This window comes from Crotalus tigris, unplaced genomic scaffold (assembly GCF_016545835.1).
Source record: "Crotalus tigris isolate CLP2741 ecotype Arizona unplaced genomic scaffold, ASM1654583v1 scf7180000018541.849907, whole genome shotgun sequence".
Classification (NCBI taxonomy): Eukaryota; Metazoa; Chordata; class Lepidosauria; order Squamata; family Viperidae; genus Crotalus; species Crotalus tigris.
This window is the reverse complement of record NW_024097065.1, coordinates 484933-501936: the sequence shown is the minus strand read 5'-3', so window position 1 is coordinate 501936 and position 17004 is coordinate 484933. Positions and strand designations below refer to the sequence as shown.

The 17004-nt window shown below is 34.6% G+C and overlaps 1 protein-coding gene across 5 annotated transcripts in view; it reads left to right on the top strand.

Annotated features, from left to right (window-relative positions):
- RUNX1T1 (RUNX1 partner transcriptional co-repressor 1) overlaps positions 1-17004 on the top strand; it is a 175259-nt gene that overhangs the window by 142895 nt on the left and 15360 nt on the right. For all 5 annotated transcript variants that reach the window (XM_039353959.1, XM_039353962.1, XM_039353958.1 and 2 more), the window contains 2 exons: positions 11614-11682; positions 15533-15723. In XM_039353959.1, coding sequence (XP_039209893.1) covers positions 11614-11682; positions 15533-15723 — 260 coding nt within the window. The remainder of the gene's footprint in view (positions 1-11613; positions 11683-15532; positions 15724-17004) is intronic.

Below are 17004 nucleotides of genomic sequence, written 5' to 3'. Positions count from 1 at the left end.
ACGGATAGAAACTAATCTAGGAGAGAAGCAACCTAGAACTAAGGAGGAATTTCCTGACAGTTAGAACAATTAATCAGTGGAACAACCTGCCTCTAGAAGCTGTGAATGCTTCAACATTGGAAGTTTTTAGGAAGAAACTGGACAACCATTTGTCTGAAATGGTATAGGGTGTTGTGGTTCCGGCTAATGAAACATTCCAAAGAACTTCCAGGCATTTATTTTCCTAAAAGTCTTTTATTGTTACAAAGTGTCGGCACAGGCACAACAGAGGGATGCTAAGTTCTCTTCCTCTGAGCAGTTAAATTATCAGCATGTTCCCTCCCTAACTTAGCTGTCATATCTCACATTATCCAATTAGTATGAATGTCAAATGTTTTCTTCCTCTTTCTTTCCTGGGCTTTACCCCCAGCCCCCCTTCTCTGTATTAACCCCATAATTACCAGACAATTCTACATATTGTCAAAAGCAAGAATATATAATATTTGCAGCGTTGACATCGGGTTTCCTGCCTGAGCAGAAGGTTGGACTAGATGACCTCCAAGGTCCCTCCCAACATCATCATCATCATCATCATCAAATTACAATTTTGTAGCTATAAAATGGTTATCTTTAATTAAAATAACACATTAAAAAGAGGATGGAGGATTATTGAAATACGATATTTAACTCTATGCATTCACTTGAATTAAGCTATAGGAATTCTCTAGGGGTAAGAAAAGAAAAGGCTAGTAAATCATCATAACTTGATGCACAAAAGAACTGGTGTTCTGATTCTACATTGATATTTCTTGAAAGTACAGAATATTAAAAACCTTTCAAGCACATGTCTTTAACTTGCAACTTCTCTTTGAAACAAAGTATGACAAAAATGAAGTAGATTGTCTTATAAATTATAGAATTTAGTAAAAGGAGAACAATATCATGTTTGTGTGTTTCTAGTTCATAAGGAAAACAGTCAACAATTGATGAGTTGCATATAAGGCAAGATAAAAACTTCATCAATATAGGTGCTATCCCACACTTAATGGCATGTTTTTAAAAATATTGTATCCCAAAGAACAAACACTGCATTTTTCTGTATGTTGTAAATGTCACAAATCCCCTTTGTCATTTTTAATGAGCTAAACCACCCAGTAAAAATTACCAGCTTGTCATCTCCAGTAGCTATGAATGGAGGAGAAGAGGGCCATCTGTTATGCTTTTGTGTCTCCCCCTCACCACTTTATGATTTATATCGGTACCCATTCTGTAGATCAGTTTCAATTATATCTATAATCTATCCATTTTCAAGTTTATAATAATGGCTTTAATACAAAATTATCTGCAACCTTTGCACCAGGTGAAATAGCAAGCATACATATGCTAGTCGCTACACTGGCTTATAACCTTTCTAATAATAAGAAATGGTGTGTGATAAGGTGCTGTAGCAGATGCATGCTGAATTTTGGGCATCTACAGTTAAAACTAATTTATGAGTATATCTCAACAGAGATACTGTTGAGATATACAGTATCTCTGCCTGAGACCTTGGAGAACTGTGGTTGAAAGAAATAGCATTAGCACAGAGTCACAGTTTAAAATACCCCTCCCCAAAAAACATATTTTGGGCATCTACAGTTAAAACTAATTTATGAGTATATCTCAACAGAGATACTGTTGAGATATACAGTATCTCTGCCTGAGACCTTGGAGAACTGTGGTTGAAAGAAATAGCATTAGCACAGAGTCACAGTTTAAAATACCCCTCCCCAAAAAACATATTTTATTGATTTATTACTTTTCTATACTGTTGCAATGATAAGAATCAATAATTGTAATGTTATTTGCATTATTTTTGGGAGATAGATAGATGAGTAAAATTGCCTTAGTCTTGAACAATTCGTATATGTATAGAAATATCAGACAAGTTTCACATTATTTATCCACTTGATAGGATATGTACTGTACCTGTAAAATTACATGTAAATAATTTATTTTATTATTTATTTTGCAGAAGGATATATAGGTAGCCTTCAATTTACGATCATAATGGAACTTGCCATCATGATTGTAAGTTGTGACAGTCATAAATTGGGTCATCCACATGACTGACCCGATTTTACCACTTATTTTTTTTGTGGCAATCAGTAAGTGAACAGTACAGTCATTAGTGGTTTGCAATGATCTGATTTTGCTATAAAACATGGTCATATGACCATGGGATGCTGCAAATGGCTGTAAATGCTGGCCAGTTGCTGAGAGCTAAAAAATCGATCACATGATTGAGGGGATAGCCATTTGAATTTCAGAACCAGGTTGTACATACCCCTAGGGAGGTCCTTTGTAACTTTGAATGATTTCTAAAAAAAAAATTGTAAGTCAAGGACTACCTGAATTATATTTTGAACAATATTTAATTTTCATCTTCTTAACAAGGAATTCCATTTAATATATCACATAAAGTACACTGTCAGTGAAGGTTTCTATAAAATCCCAAATACACAATACTTCAGATGGGTATCTTTACTTTCTTAGCTAGAGTTGCATGGACTATCTACTTGGGAAAGATATAGTCCAGCGGTTCTCAACCTGTGGGTCGCGACCCCATTTGGGGTCGAACGACCATTTCACGGGGGTCGCCAAACAACGCGATCCGCCATTTTTTTCCTCAGCTGGCGACGCTGCGCATGCGCACCGCACATGAGGGCGGCACCGCACATGCGCGCCGCACATGGGGGGGCGGCACGCATGGGGCGCCACTATGCATGTGCGCCTTATGACCGGGGTCGCCGGTATAAAAAGGTTGAGAACCACTGATATAGTCCATAAAAGAGCCATGCCTCCTACCTCTTGCTGGTTTCTAGGACAGAACTTGAACAATGACTGGATGATTTATTTAAATGGTTAAAATGCATATACTGTATCCTGAGCCATGGTTAGAATGCAGTATTGCTGGCTAACTCACTGCTCACTGTCAGGAATTCGATTCTGACCAGCTCAGCCTTCCATCCTTTCGAGGTCATTTAAATGACCCAGATTGTTGGAGGCAATATATTGACCCTGTAAACTGCTCAGAGAGTGCTCTAAAGCACTATGAAGTGGCATATAAGTCTTAAGTGCTATTGCTATATCAGTCACCAGTACTGAATCCTTGCACAACTTTAAAAAAATCTACTCTATTCCTGTTTTGTCCATATGAAATTTCTAGCAACAGATTTTTTTTCCTACTGTGTAAATTTCTGTTGAAGAAACAGATTTACTTGCTCAAGGACAGCCCACAAGATGTGCCATACTTCTTTAAAAAGAACAAGGTACCTTTTGTGATTAAGGAAGTACTTCATTTATATTTTTTTTCTAGACTTGTAAATAAGTGCTAGATTGATGTATTTTAGGCCCAATTTCATTAAAGGCTACCCAAGAATGAAAACACAACACGGTGTGATGGAATGTAGGAAAGAGGTGGATTTGCAGGAGGGAGGAGGTATATTCCAGAAATATAAGATGCAACTCAGTCTAGATATTATGTGGGAGAGAAAAAGGGGTGAAGACAACCTCTACCTAATAGTTCACGAGTATATTGTAGATACAGATAGTAGAGTTCTTAGTCTGGCAAGGTTTTGTCTGTAGATGTGAAACAATAAAGAATTCATTTGGGAAGAACCACCATGAGTCTTCTTTCTTGGTTTGGAGCCTGACATAAGGTGGCTTACTTCTATGTCAGATCTATCTCAGTTTCATTTGTTGACATTTTTCATAACTGATGAAAAGCAAGCATCATCACTGTCCAAATGTGATCTTTGGATAAGAGAGAGACAATGCAGCTCCTTAGCTAACCTTACATCAAATGCCATTTTGTATGTTCCAAGACTGTTGATTATTCTTACCTCATACTTTACAAGGTCAGATAGACCAAATGCAAAATTTAAATGAGAATCCAAGTTCTAGCTGCATTTTTTACTATTGTTCAAAAAATTCCCCCATTACTTCCATCTTATCCCAATGTAATAATTTCCTAATGATAGTTATGCAAATATGAAATTTTCCTATGAAAAAGCTCCAGGAATTGGGATAAATATAACAAGTTAGAGTTTCTTTTATCAAACTGTTAGTTTGTTTTAGCTGTCAATCTGCATTTTCTCTTTCCATGCTTACAATACTGGTGATTTCTATTGCATCGAATTCCCATATGATTTGCTGAATTCCAAAGTACCTCCTATTAACAGGATTATAGACTTTCCTGTGCTCGAGGTTGATTAAGCTGCTTTATATTACTTTGACAATAGGATATGTCATCTTAATTTGTAAGGATCTTGCGAACTGAGTAAAATAATTGGTTAATGGTATTCACTGGATATGGTATACCAAATCCATCGTAGTTTGAGGCATATTTCATTTTGCTGTTATGGTTTTCTGTTTTCTTATAGCTCTGAATTGATACGTATTGATCTAGTAGTTAGAAAAAAAATCAATGAGTTCCTTTCATTCTCTAAAAGTGATTAACCTATTATCACTTGCAAAGTAAAACTTAATATCCAAGTGATGCTTTTACTGTTCTGTTAATAAAAAGCTATATTTCAGGTACAGAAGAATTTTGTCAGGGTTGTTTCAAAGCCACCACCTATTTTCAAGAAATAGAATAGGTACAAATTTATCACTTTAAAAAAAAATTAAAAGAATGGATCCAAGAAATTTTTGTTGATATTGGACAAAATTTTAAAACAGAATATAAATTAGCTAGCTCACATCTAGAAAAAGATAATTGATTATGAGATACAAGGGCTGTTTGTAAGAATTAATCAACTATATCTCTTTTGATAGAATCAGTGTTGATTACAACAAAGCATTTGACAGAATACTCTGAAATTCTTTTGGACAAAGTAGGTAAAATGTAGGTTATCTGATATTATTTGATTTACAAATCTGGTTAAATAATTATTTCTAAGAAATGTCTTGAATGTATGCTACAAATCTTTTTTTGTAGAATCTGTATGGTTTCTGGTACTATGAATTAAGTGAATAAGAGTATAGAGAGAGTCATGCAGTTGGGAGGGATCATTAACTTCCTATAAGTCAGAGTCAAGATTAGGCTACAATGCTAGGATTGAAAACAAGGAAATATCCAACATAGGTAAATGTCATGTACCAATATGACAGTCTTTGACTTCTTCAGAAGCTCTATCCCAACAGTTTCGTGTACATGTTAAATACATTAGACCCACTTCTCTAAAATATCATGTTGACTTCAAGATCACAGAACAAACATCATCACTGATTAGAGCCAGGGTGTCAAAATCGCAACGTCACGAGACAACTTTTTTTCCATTGCTGGCAATCGGGTGGGCACAGTTTCGCCATGACACATCCAGCCTGCGGGCCGGCAGTTTGACACCCTGGATTAGAGAAACAGCAAGGTATAGCTTGGCACAGATGCCATCTTCTGTTTAATTTGCTGCATCAATATTTCATTTTCTCCGCATCAAGAATTGCTAAAAGTAGTACCAAAAAAATCTGAGCAAAATACATTATTTCTCCCAAGTACCAAAGAATAAAGATCATCCACCAGAGATGCTAAGTTATCTTAATCATATACTGTAAAATAACAAGTGTGATTAAAACGGTATACCTAATTTGCTCATGCTAAACTAATGTGTGATTTGGATTGTACACTTCTCTGAAACCAGCTATGCAGTTCCAATTCAAAAATTATGCACAAAAATATGCTAGGGAAAGTTGTATACAAAACAATAAATTAGAGAAAGGTGCATAGAAATAACAAATTGAAATAAATACAAATTCCTTTTATTAAGTTCTCTCTGGCTAGCCTACTTGACAGATTATTATGGGGCAAAAAATAGAGGAAATGATGCTACGTATGATACTATGAATTCTTGGAGGAAAAGTAGACATAACATGGAAATAAATAACCTCAGAATAGTAAAAAATGTGATGGAATGAAGTGATGGTTGAGGACTTTGAAATTTGGAAAAAGTGATACAGACTGACTGATAACATCTCAGTTGACATAACACATATAAAATAGATCTGGAATGGTTCCAGATAAAGCTATCTTATTCCAGGCTATGCACATATTTTTAGGAATGGTATATTAATAATGAAAGAGGGACACTCTTTTTGTAAAATATTTATTATTTCAGCCAGCAAACAAAATATAATGGTCTTCACTTTGCAAAACATCAACAAGATTCTCAAGGGAATAAGTCTGGACCATTTTCATCCTCTATTTTCAAATATTATAACACTTTCATTAGATGAGTGATACGGTGTAAAAAAATTAGAAGCTTTGTATACTCTTTGTTCTAGAATTATGGAGATATTTGTCTCTGAAAACACTAAGTCCTCTAGGTTAACTTCATCATATCCATTTTTAAAATTATTGTTGAAGTATGGAAGTATGTTTCTTATTTTCAGCACATATTATACCATACTTTCTTCTCCAGAAAAGAAAATTAAAAGCCATGTGGAAGTCTTTCATAGATCTTGATTTAATCTTTCTAACAGTGTCTTGGCTTTATTATCTATAAGAATTATGGGTTGGAATATGAGCATGATTGATCTTCGTGCCTGGAAATTGAACCAATTAGTTGGCAATCCAGTGAATGATATCACTGAATTCCATTTAGCTTTGACTGTTACATACCTAAACAAATCAATACAGCATTTTGTTCCAGTTTTTATAGCATATCAAAAGGTCACTCTGTAGTGAAAACTATAGCTGCATTGGATGGCTTCTGCTCTTTTCTGGCTAACAGAAAATATTTATTCTAGGGTTTCATAATTCCTAGTAATGTTACCTGTCCGTTAGCATCCAAAGGTTACATTACTGAGCATAGTTTCATTGATTTTAAACTCTAGTTATGGATTTTATATTTTATAATAGCAAGCAGTTAGTTTTTAAATGTTTTGATATGGTTTTGGGGTTTTTTAATAGTTTGTGTTACTTTTTTTACACTGAACTGTTCTTGGTTTCATTTTGTCATATAGGATCAGTGTCCTGGATCATTTAAAAACATTTTTCAGCCCAGCAGTCTAAATAGCACTTTATTGATATTTCCAATGTCTCCAGCTTTCTGTGGCCAGAGACATTGGAAATAAAGATGCCACTTGCTTCAAGAAAAAGAGGGCTTAGAATAGTGGAATAGATTCAGCCAGTTCACACTACTTCAGCAGAACCAGTAACTATTTTTTTGTTGCCCAGGCCCAGAATGGACTTCCGGAAGCAGCATCCACACAGAGAATCAGTTGTTCACATATTTGAATCCCAGCACTGGCTTAGAAGCAGTAATATCAGATATAGGTTGTCCTCAACTTATGACCACAATTGGGACTAAAATTTCTGTTGCTAAGCAGGATGTTTGTTAAGTCAATCATATTGAATTTTATGATCTTAAGCTAATCCCTGCAGGTTATTAGGCAAATATGGCTTCTCCAATTTATTTTGCTTTCAGGGAATCAGTTGGGAAGGTCACAAGTGATGATCATGTGACCCCAGGATGTCTCAAACATCATAAATACATGTTAGTTGCTAAGCACCCAAATTTTTACCACATGACTGTGAGAATGCTATGACAGTTTTAAGTATAGGGGCTGGTTGTAAGTCACTTCTTTCAGTGTAATTTTCAGTTGTAATTTTGAACAGTCACTAAATAAATGGTTGTAAGTCCAAGGACTATCCTTATGTTGCATATTTTCATGGTGCACAAATTTACCAAGGTTTCAGTGGCATTGCTAATAGATAAGATAGACAAGTCCTCAAGTACATTCAGGAAGCATCTGGATTCAGCCTTTTAATTGGATTCTCTTGACTGATCTTTAACACACACACACAGACACACACACACATGTAAAAGTTAATAGCAGCCACCAACAGCAAACTGACTGAATAGTGTCTGTGTGTAACATCAGAGTTACAACCAACCCCTCTACTTTCTCAACACCATCTCAAACTGAATATGAAATATAGTATATGTCCTACTGAATGTTTCGGGCCAAATAACAGGACAGGTTCTTGATCATCATGGCCAAAATGAAATCCTTAACCACTGCTAATTAGGCAATCTTAGCGTTTCCCTCTTTTGTGTAGGAATTAATGTAATTATTTCTGCCAAATGCCTTTTAGCTGTAGTTTTAATCACCTCCTACTAGGAAATAGATGCAAGTGTTCAACACATTTGCAGAATATTCATGAATATACAGCAAGAGAGGGAGACCCAGGTCATTTTAGTAAGTATATACTGATTAATAATACAAAAAAACCTAGAACAACAGAATTGGAAGGGACCTTGGATGTCTTCTAATTCAATCACCTACTCAAGCAGGAAACCCTATACTATTTCAGACAAATTGCTGTCCAATCTCTTCTTAAAAGCCTCCAGGATTGGAGCACTCATAACTTATAGAGGCAAGTCGTTCCACTGATTAATTGTTCTGTCAGGAAATTTCTCTTTAGTTCTAGGTTGCTTCTCTCCTTGATTCATTTCCATCCATTGCTTCATGTCCTGCCTTCAAGTGCTTTGGACAATAGGTTGACCCCTCTTCTTTGTGGCAGATATTGGAACACTGCTATTATGTCACCTTCTTTTCATTAAACTAGACATACTCAGTTCTTGCAACTGTTCTTCATATGTTTATAAAGCTAGGGTTTATTCAGGATTAGGTTTATGAAGTCTTCTTTCAAATAGCTATAGATAAAAGATGTACAGACTATGCATATTGGGCTGATTATTCCACTTAATGTCCACAGAGGAAGGGAAACCCTCTCTCTCCAAAATATATCAGTGCATATTATTAACAATGACCATGATAATAATGATTATGATGATGTGGCAATATTTGTGATCGATCTAAAAACAATGGTGTATATAGTTAACATTGAACATACACAAGAAAAGTATTCCTTTCTGCTGAATAACAAGTTTGTTTAAAGAACCCTAACCCTAACTACAGAAGCAGAGATACATTCTAAAGATGTAAGTTATAGAAAAGATTACTAAAGAATTTAAAAAGATAAGAAATAAAATATAAATATATGCCTTTAACTGAATAAAGCATAGCATTAAATGCATGTTTGATAGAATCCAGATGGAGCTAAGCTTTAAGCTACAAAAGAAGACTGAAAAAGGCTGCAAAAAAGAATGTATTTCCCAAAAATACAGTAACCATGATATATTCAGGACATGAGCTTTCACCACAAGAACATGTCAGTCCTGATTTCATCCTTCTGGTCTTTTAACCTTTAGGCCTGAAGGCTGTAACCACAAGAGATAAAAGAAAATAAGACTTCCACAAAGCTCCAGATCTAAATCAAAATAGTCCAAAAGCAGCCGAGAAAGCATGCATAAGCAAAAGTACAAGGAGCAGACCTTATAATCTTCTATAAGGGCAAAAGATAAAGATAGCATTGAACAAAAGAGGCAAGATTAAGTATTTCATTAAGGAGTCAAGCACAATTTAAAATCCAGAGTTGGATCATACAATCCAATTCCCTGCTTGATGCAGGAATCCAGTACTCCAGAATCTACTACTGATTAGATACATAAGATTGTATCATCAGAAAGTGAATCATAACTGAGATCTCTAAACCCATAAACTTTCCAATAACTGTAACAGCCAAATTGTAATTCCTTACCAGTTACTATTTAAAATGTTGTTTCTGATCATGCTTCAATCCTCACTCTTTTCAATATACCTAATCAACTCATTCCAGCAAACCATAATTTAGTAAGGCCAGCATCATTTGGAAATTCATCCCAATTATAATCCCAGCTCCTCTCCAATACTTGTACATGAAAATAGAGTTCTCCACTTTAAGGGATGTCAAAAGAACCATTTTAATGGTCACTCCCTTATCAGCAAGTTTACTAATGGCAAAACCACCATTTCAGGGAGCAAACGTTAGATTGACAGCTAGAATTTCTCAGAGCAGACTTGCCAGTTCTATCAACAATCTAAATCCACTCAGTTTTAAGATCACAGGGCAGAGCAACTGGGAAAAGCAGGAAAAAGAAGTTTCCTGTAGAGAAATGCAGAGATGACCTGGAGAAAGTATGCAGAGAAGGTTACAAAAACACTCTTAAGATTGGGAAACAAAACATGAGAAAATTCAAATTGGCTCCACCCTAACTTCCTGGAATATAAGAGAGAGGGTCAGGCTTTCAAGATTCTGTTACTAATAAACTATAGTTCCATTGAAACTTGTTGAGCCAATTTCCTGGTCTGATCCAGCTTGAAGGATTCTCAAATTATATACAATGGGTAAAATAGGGAATTACCTCTTTATGCTAACAAAAAGCAACCAACCATTTTAGGAATTTGCATCTACTGTGCAGGAAATATACTTAGCTTCAGTGAATGTGAATCTATGGACTTAGTCAAGCTGTATCAAGAGCAGCATCTGAGAATTACCCCCTTCCCCCCCCCAAAATTCTTGTCAAGAAACCTGAAATGGGCAATAATCCTTTCAAAGCCAGAGAACTAGCCATTCAATCTTTATACAGAGGTATTCCACCTGGATAAGCCTTTGGTGCTCCTGATCCTGCAAATACCAAGGGCAGTTGTTTCCAGCAGCTCTTTTCCTAAAGAACAATAATCCTTTCATAGCCACAGTTGGATGGTGCAGCCTTGATACAGAAAGACTAGGGGTGTTTTCTGTAGTCCTGATCCTGCAAACAGCACTGGCAAGGACAATTGTTACATTGGCAGTAAGTCTTCTCCTAAGATTCACTAGTCACAAAGCAGATTCCTTTTATACTTAGCCAGCAATAATGATTTCTTTAGTAGAGAACAACTGTTGAGACAATCTCATAGATGTTCAATTTATTTGCCACAATTGTAAACTAAAGGGTTGCCATTATAATTAACTTTCCCTCATTTTCTAGAATGAGAAATCTTAACTGCCATTTTTAGTTTGTGGTCACAAATTGCCTTTCTATATCTTACAGTGGGATCCAGTAATCCATTATGAAGTAAGTTAAAGAAAAATATTTGCTGTTATTAAGTTTCAATAATGCAACTTAGGGTGCATTTCAGTGACTAATACTAGTTTTTCCCTAACATAGATTTTCAGTTATATTGGTACTTTTTTTCTTACTTTTCCAAAAATCTGTCTAACGTGTATACATATACATACATACATACATACATACATACATACATACATACGTACGTATGAAGAATGTCACTTAAATGGTCTTCAGAAATGTGGATATTGGTGAAGAACACAATTATATCAGATTCATTTAGTAGGAGCCGAGGTGGCGCAGCAGTTAGAGTGCAGTACTGCAGGCCACTTTAGCTGACTGTGTTCAGCAGGTCAGCGGTTCATACCTCACCGGCTCAAGGTTGACTCAGCCTTCCATCCTTCCGAGGTAGGTAAAATGAGGACCCAGATTGTTGGGGGCAATGTAAAATATATATGTTGCTTACTCATAAATGAATGAATGAGTTGTTTCAAATATTTCATAAGGAATTTTGGAATAAAAGCATGATTGCTCTGTTCATTTTTAATCCAGGTTATACTTTTAATTCCTTAAATGAATTATGAAAAACATAAGTCTGTTTAACTATTATTTAAAATATACTGTTTTATTTTTCTTATTCTCCCCCTGGTTCTTATAGAGTCACATAGGGAATTCCTTCACAGGCCTGCTTCTGGATATGTGCCAGAGGAGATCTGGAAGAAAGCTGGTAAGAATTGTTTAAAAACATGAGCATAGCAGTTTGACAGCTGTGTGCATTTGTTAATGCTTTGATTTTTTTTAAAGGAATTTAAAAAAAGAAAGAAAGACATTGCTAATAAACCAGTTTCAATTCCTAATTATTAAAATAATTTTAATAATATTATTTAATTATTTAATAATTTTACAACAACATCTATGTCAGAAGATAAGGGGATATCAATATCATATTAAAAGAAGAAAGATACCCAGATTATATCACTTGTCCTTCTGGAGAAGTCTAAATCTAATGATATTTAAACATCATTACTCCAGTGGTTGGCAGGCAATATCTGCTAATAAAGCCATTGTGTTGTATGAGGAAATCTACATCATTTTTTTCACTTTTAGACTTTGTGTGAAGCTATTTGTATTTGCTTGACCTCAATCCAATCCACTGGCTAAATCCAAAGGAAATCTAGCTTGGTAAAATGATGTTAGTCTGTCTTAATGATGCTTAATGATAAAGTTGAGAAATTAAATTTGGGGGATGAAATTTTTTTAAGTCCATGATCTGGATCAGAGAAGTATTCTCATCTTTTTACCAATTATTGTTGATCACCCACATCCCCAACCTTCCCATAGTACTCCTCCCATTTTTTACTACACTACACTATTTACTACTACACAAGAATGAGTGTAGTAATGAGTAAGAAGAGGGATTTTTTCCCCCTTATTTTTCTGTCTCTTTCTACAGAGATGAGAAATGGCTTTCAGGATTGGGAATTACAGAACCAAAAAGAGTTCCCCTTTTTTCTTCCTCATGATTTCTTCTTGTTACTTGAACTACTGGCAATATCTCCCCTTTGTACTAAACAAAAGCAAGGATTGGGAAGTTGTTTGGTGGAGCTGATTGCAAGGAAGAGATTTCTCATTTTCTCACTGCTAAATGGATCAAGACATGAAATTGTTTCTGGGTTTTTGTGGATGAAAAGAATTCTGTTTTTGGCTAGGCCAAGAAAACTTGATAACATCTCCCCACTTCTACTTTTGTGTTGGATACTTCCTGTGCTCTTTCTAGCATAAAGGTTGCCAAAAATGCCCCTTGTATTAGTCTATTACACTATTTCTATGACATATTCAGGATGTTCAGCTGAAGTTTGGGTTCATTTCTGATAAATATTAATTAATACTAATTATTACTGCTTTGGTAATGTTTTGCAATACTATATGCTTGTAAAACTCTAGGCTCCAATTCGTAATTTTTTCAGATTACACAAAATATTATAAAACAGAAAATTGATTGGTAATTACACCTAAAAGAGCCTGTAATCAAGTTCATTTCTTTTTTAAAAAAAGTTTGTAAAGACAATAATATGATTTTCATTTGTGAGTTTGTCTTCATATATTTCTTTTTCAAGGGATCTGAAAATGTTTGCAGTTGGTAATAAATATTCAAACATCTTGCAAGCGTCCTACCAATTCTCTTTGCTGATCTTTGTGTGCCGGTGGGACTAGAATAGGAATGCATAATTTAAATATAAATTGCCTTATTTGCATATACAATTAGTCAAGCTGCAGCTTTGATCGTAAGCAAAAATTATTGTCCTATTGCCACTTACACAGAATAGTAATTCACCTTGAATATTGAAAATAAATGAATCTTGACTTGCATAGCCTCCAAATATTTATGGGGAGGTAAAGTAAAGACATATTTTAAGTTTCATAAATGTAGCATTTTTCTCCCTAGGCATATTAATATTTATCTTAATATATTTTAAAAGAGGATGAGATATTAATAAACATGTGTTCCAGACACAGAAAGTGCCCCATGTAATGCATGATCACTATTTGGAATTATCTGATGGATCAATACTTTTCATTAAAATAGTAGAGAATTATAGTTCCAAAAACCTATTCCAGTTTTTTTGTATAATTTTTCCACACATTCCTATAGATTAGGTTATCAACTTCAGTGGAAAAACCATTTTCAGAGTGAGAAGATAGAGAAAGGGAAGGCACCTGCCCCTTATACTCCTTAGAGAAAGGTTCTAAATACCTACTTTGAATAATATGGACAACTTGATCAATTGAATATATTCAGACACACTATTATAGCAGAACTGCCTACACACTACTACAAAAAATATGTTAAATGTTTTGGTTTATTAAGCCAATAAATATTTATTCAAATTGGGTCATTGAGATTTCTTACATTTTCAGCTATCTAGAAGTGATACTTACAGATAGGTAGGTAGGTAGACAGACAGACAGACAGATATGTTTTCAGTGATGTTGCTCTCATAAAATGAATGCTTCCTGAATCAAGAATATAGCTAGGATTTAAAAGATTTTTGTAAATCATGTCATGTATCCAAGTTGAATTTAATGTGGACTTTTCAAATATCACATAAAAAAATCAGACTTCTATTGACACAAAGACAAGTTTCAAATGCAGTTGATGATGAGATGGAAGTTTTGATGTTCTTCATCCAAAAAGTTTAAGCATACCCAATGCAGGTTCAAGGTTCTCAGTCTATGCAGTTAATGAAGACATAATTATATGCTTATATTCATACCCATAAGTCTCATTGAATCCATTGAGACTTAATCTCAAATAAGAATTCCTAATTCCTAGCCTTAAATTCAGATAAGTTTAAGAATAGGATGGCATCAGATAAAGAGAACTAAATTTATGGTATTGGAAGATAATGTACATCTCACTATAACCACTGAGCATTTGTAACTCAAATATTTTTATTTTACAGTTAAACATTTTTATTAGAAATCTTATGTTTTTAATTAAACAGAACATTTAATTAAGGTGCTTCTTAAGTGGGTGAAACAATTAAGTGCAAATACTTGAATGAAACATGTCATAATTAGTTTTAATAGAGTGTTAATTGGTACTACATTTGCCAAGTTAATAATTAGTGCTTATTAAATTTTCAATTAATCATTGTCATTTTGCTTTGAATAAAGATGAAAATTAGATACACTAAATCAGAGGGAGGATAGTTTCCTTGTTAATTAGAGTAGTTAGTGTTATTTTTTTTTAAATCACTTGTTTTAGTTGTCAGTTGAATGCATGAAATCTTCCACTTCTCTTGCATCAAACAAAATTCAGTCAGCTCATTGATGAGAAATCATGTTATACACTGTGAAAATAACGCATTATGGTAATTTCTGCTGGCTAATTTAAATGGAAGACATGGTAACTCTCTTTGCATTGTTCTAAAGCACTGATCTCTAGAAGGGTATTTGAAAAAGACCATTAACACTATTAAGTTCAACCACCATAAAAGTCCCATAAAAACTATTTTAACTGTGAAATCTGGACTTGTGCCAATTTTGTTCTTTTTTGTTCTGCCAAGCCTCTGTGGTACAAGTACTGTATTTGACATCAGAGTTTAAAGAAATTTCTAATAAACTGTATTTCCAAATCTCTATGAAGTTTTTCTACCATTTCTGTGTTATTTTGTCCCCTGGGGGTTATTCACCCATGTTTAAGAAAAGTAATCATTCTCTATTCCTCCCTTCCTCCAGTAACTAATATGTCCTCTTTTCATTCCAGTTATAGATCTACATTTCTGGAGCAAAGATTTATACATCGAAATTTATATATAATAGCTTTGTGACTATTACCAGCATAGAACATCCCCATTGGGACCCCAATATATTAGAAAGCTAGAAATGTGTTCTATAGTTTAGTTGCTGGTATTATGTGCTCTTTGAATTTAAGGACATTTACCCAAATATAGAATATTTACATTATATAGATCAGTAGCTTCCATAATCTAATTAACTTTTGTGCATAAAAACTAGTAGTCTTTGAATCTTGTTCCTGCAGAACCAAGAAAAAATTCTTATTTTGTTTTCAGAGGAAGCAGTCAATGAAGTAAAACGGCAAGCAATGACCGAGTTGCAGAAGGCAGTGTCAGAGGCAGAACGGAAAGCCCATGATATGATTACTTCAGAGAGAGCTAAAATGGAGCGCACAGTGGCAGAGGCCAAGAGACAAGCTGCAGAGGATGCACTAGCTGTGATCAATCAGCAAGAGGATTCTAGTGAGGTGAGAATTTTATTGTGAAGAATAAGGCCATATCTTTGTTCAAAAAGCATGGACACAGTAATAAGTAAAAGGTAAATAATACATTTATCAAAATTGACAATCGAAGTTTTAGCAAGTCCATACATTATCAGGAACTTTCTAGTCTATAGAAGAAAGAGAAGAAGAAGGATGATGATGATGATTTCTCCTGATCTTTGAGTAATTTTAAAAACTACACATCCCAGCATTCATGTGTATGAAATAAAATGCAGAGCTTTAACCATTCTTAGTTTTCCTTATTTTCTTCTTCGCCCTCTTTTGAACTTGACTAGCATAGAAAAAGAAAAGAAAGCAGAGAAGACAGGGCTGGTGCTGATCACAATGGCTTCAGGACTTCCAAACCTCACTTTTAATCCTCTCTTAGGCACAAAAGTGAATTTTGTGATTTGGGGCCATTCATTCTCTCTCAGCCTCAGGAAGAAGGTAGTAGCCAGCTATTTCTAAACTCAAGTAATTGCACACAGCCTCAGATGCCTTAGGTTCAAATGAAGTTGCCATATAACAAGCCAAAACATTCCTTTGTTTGTTATGATTGACAGAGGTATCTCCTAACTCTTGTACTTTACATTCTCTTCACTGGGGTGAACTTTGAATCTATATAATACAAAGTTTAAATCAATTTGGTGTAGTTAAGGCATTATTAGGCTAGAAACCAGAAGACCATTAGTTCTAGTTCTGCATTGGGCATGAAACCAGCTGGGTAACCTCGAACCGCTCACTTTTTCTCAGCCCTAGGAAAGAGGCAATATGAAACCACTTTTGAAAAAACTTGCTAAGAAAACTGCAGGGTTTTTCCAGATAGTCTCTGACAATCAGACATGATGGAAGAAAAAAATGCAAACTATAAACTGAACATTAAGATAAAATTAACAATGCCATTATGTCAGCCTGAGATTGCAATGTTGTGCACACTTATTATGGAGTAATCCCACTAAGTTAATAGAACAGTACATTGAAGTAAGGATATTTTGAATTCTCCAATGCAAATATTAAAATAGTTTTAAAGGTATTTAGATCATATTTATTGAGATCATGTTTTCCTTCTGGTTTCATGTATTCCACAGTGTGCTAAAATGCAGCCACTGCAAATGTTACTCTAAATTTCCATATTTTATTTTATGATTTGCATGCTGGTTTCTTCATAATGTAGATAGGTTGGACATATTCATAGGCATAATAAATAATAAAAGAATGGGGGGGGAGTGTCATGTCATGTCTTGTGGCTAGAGTTACATTAACATT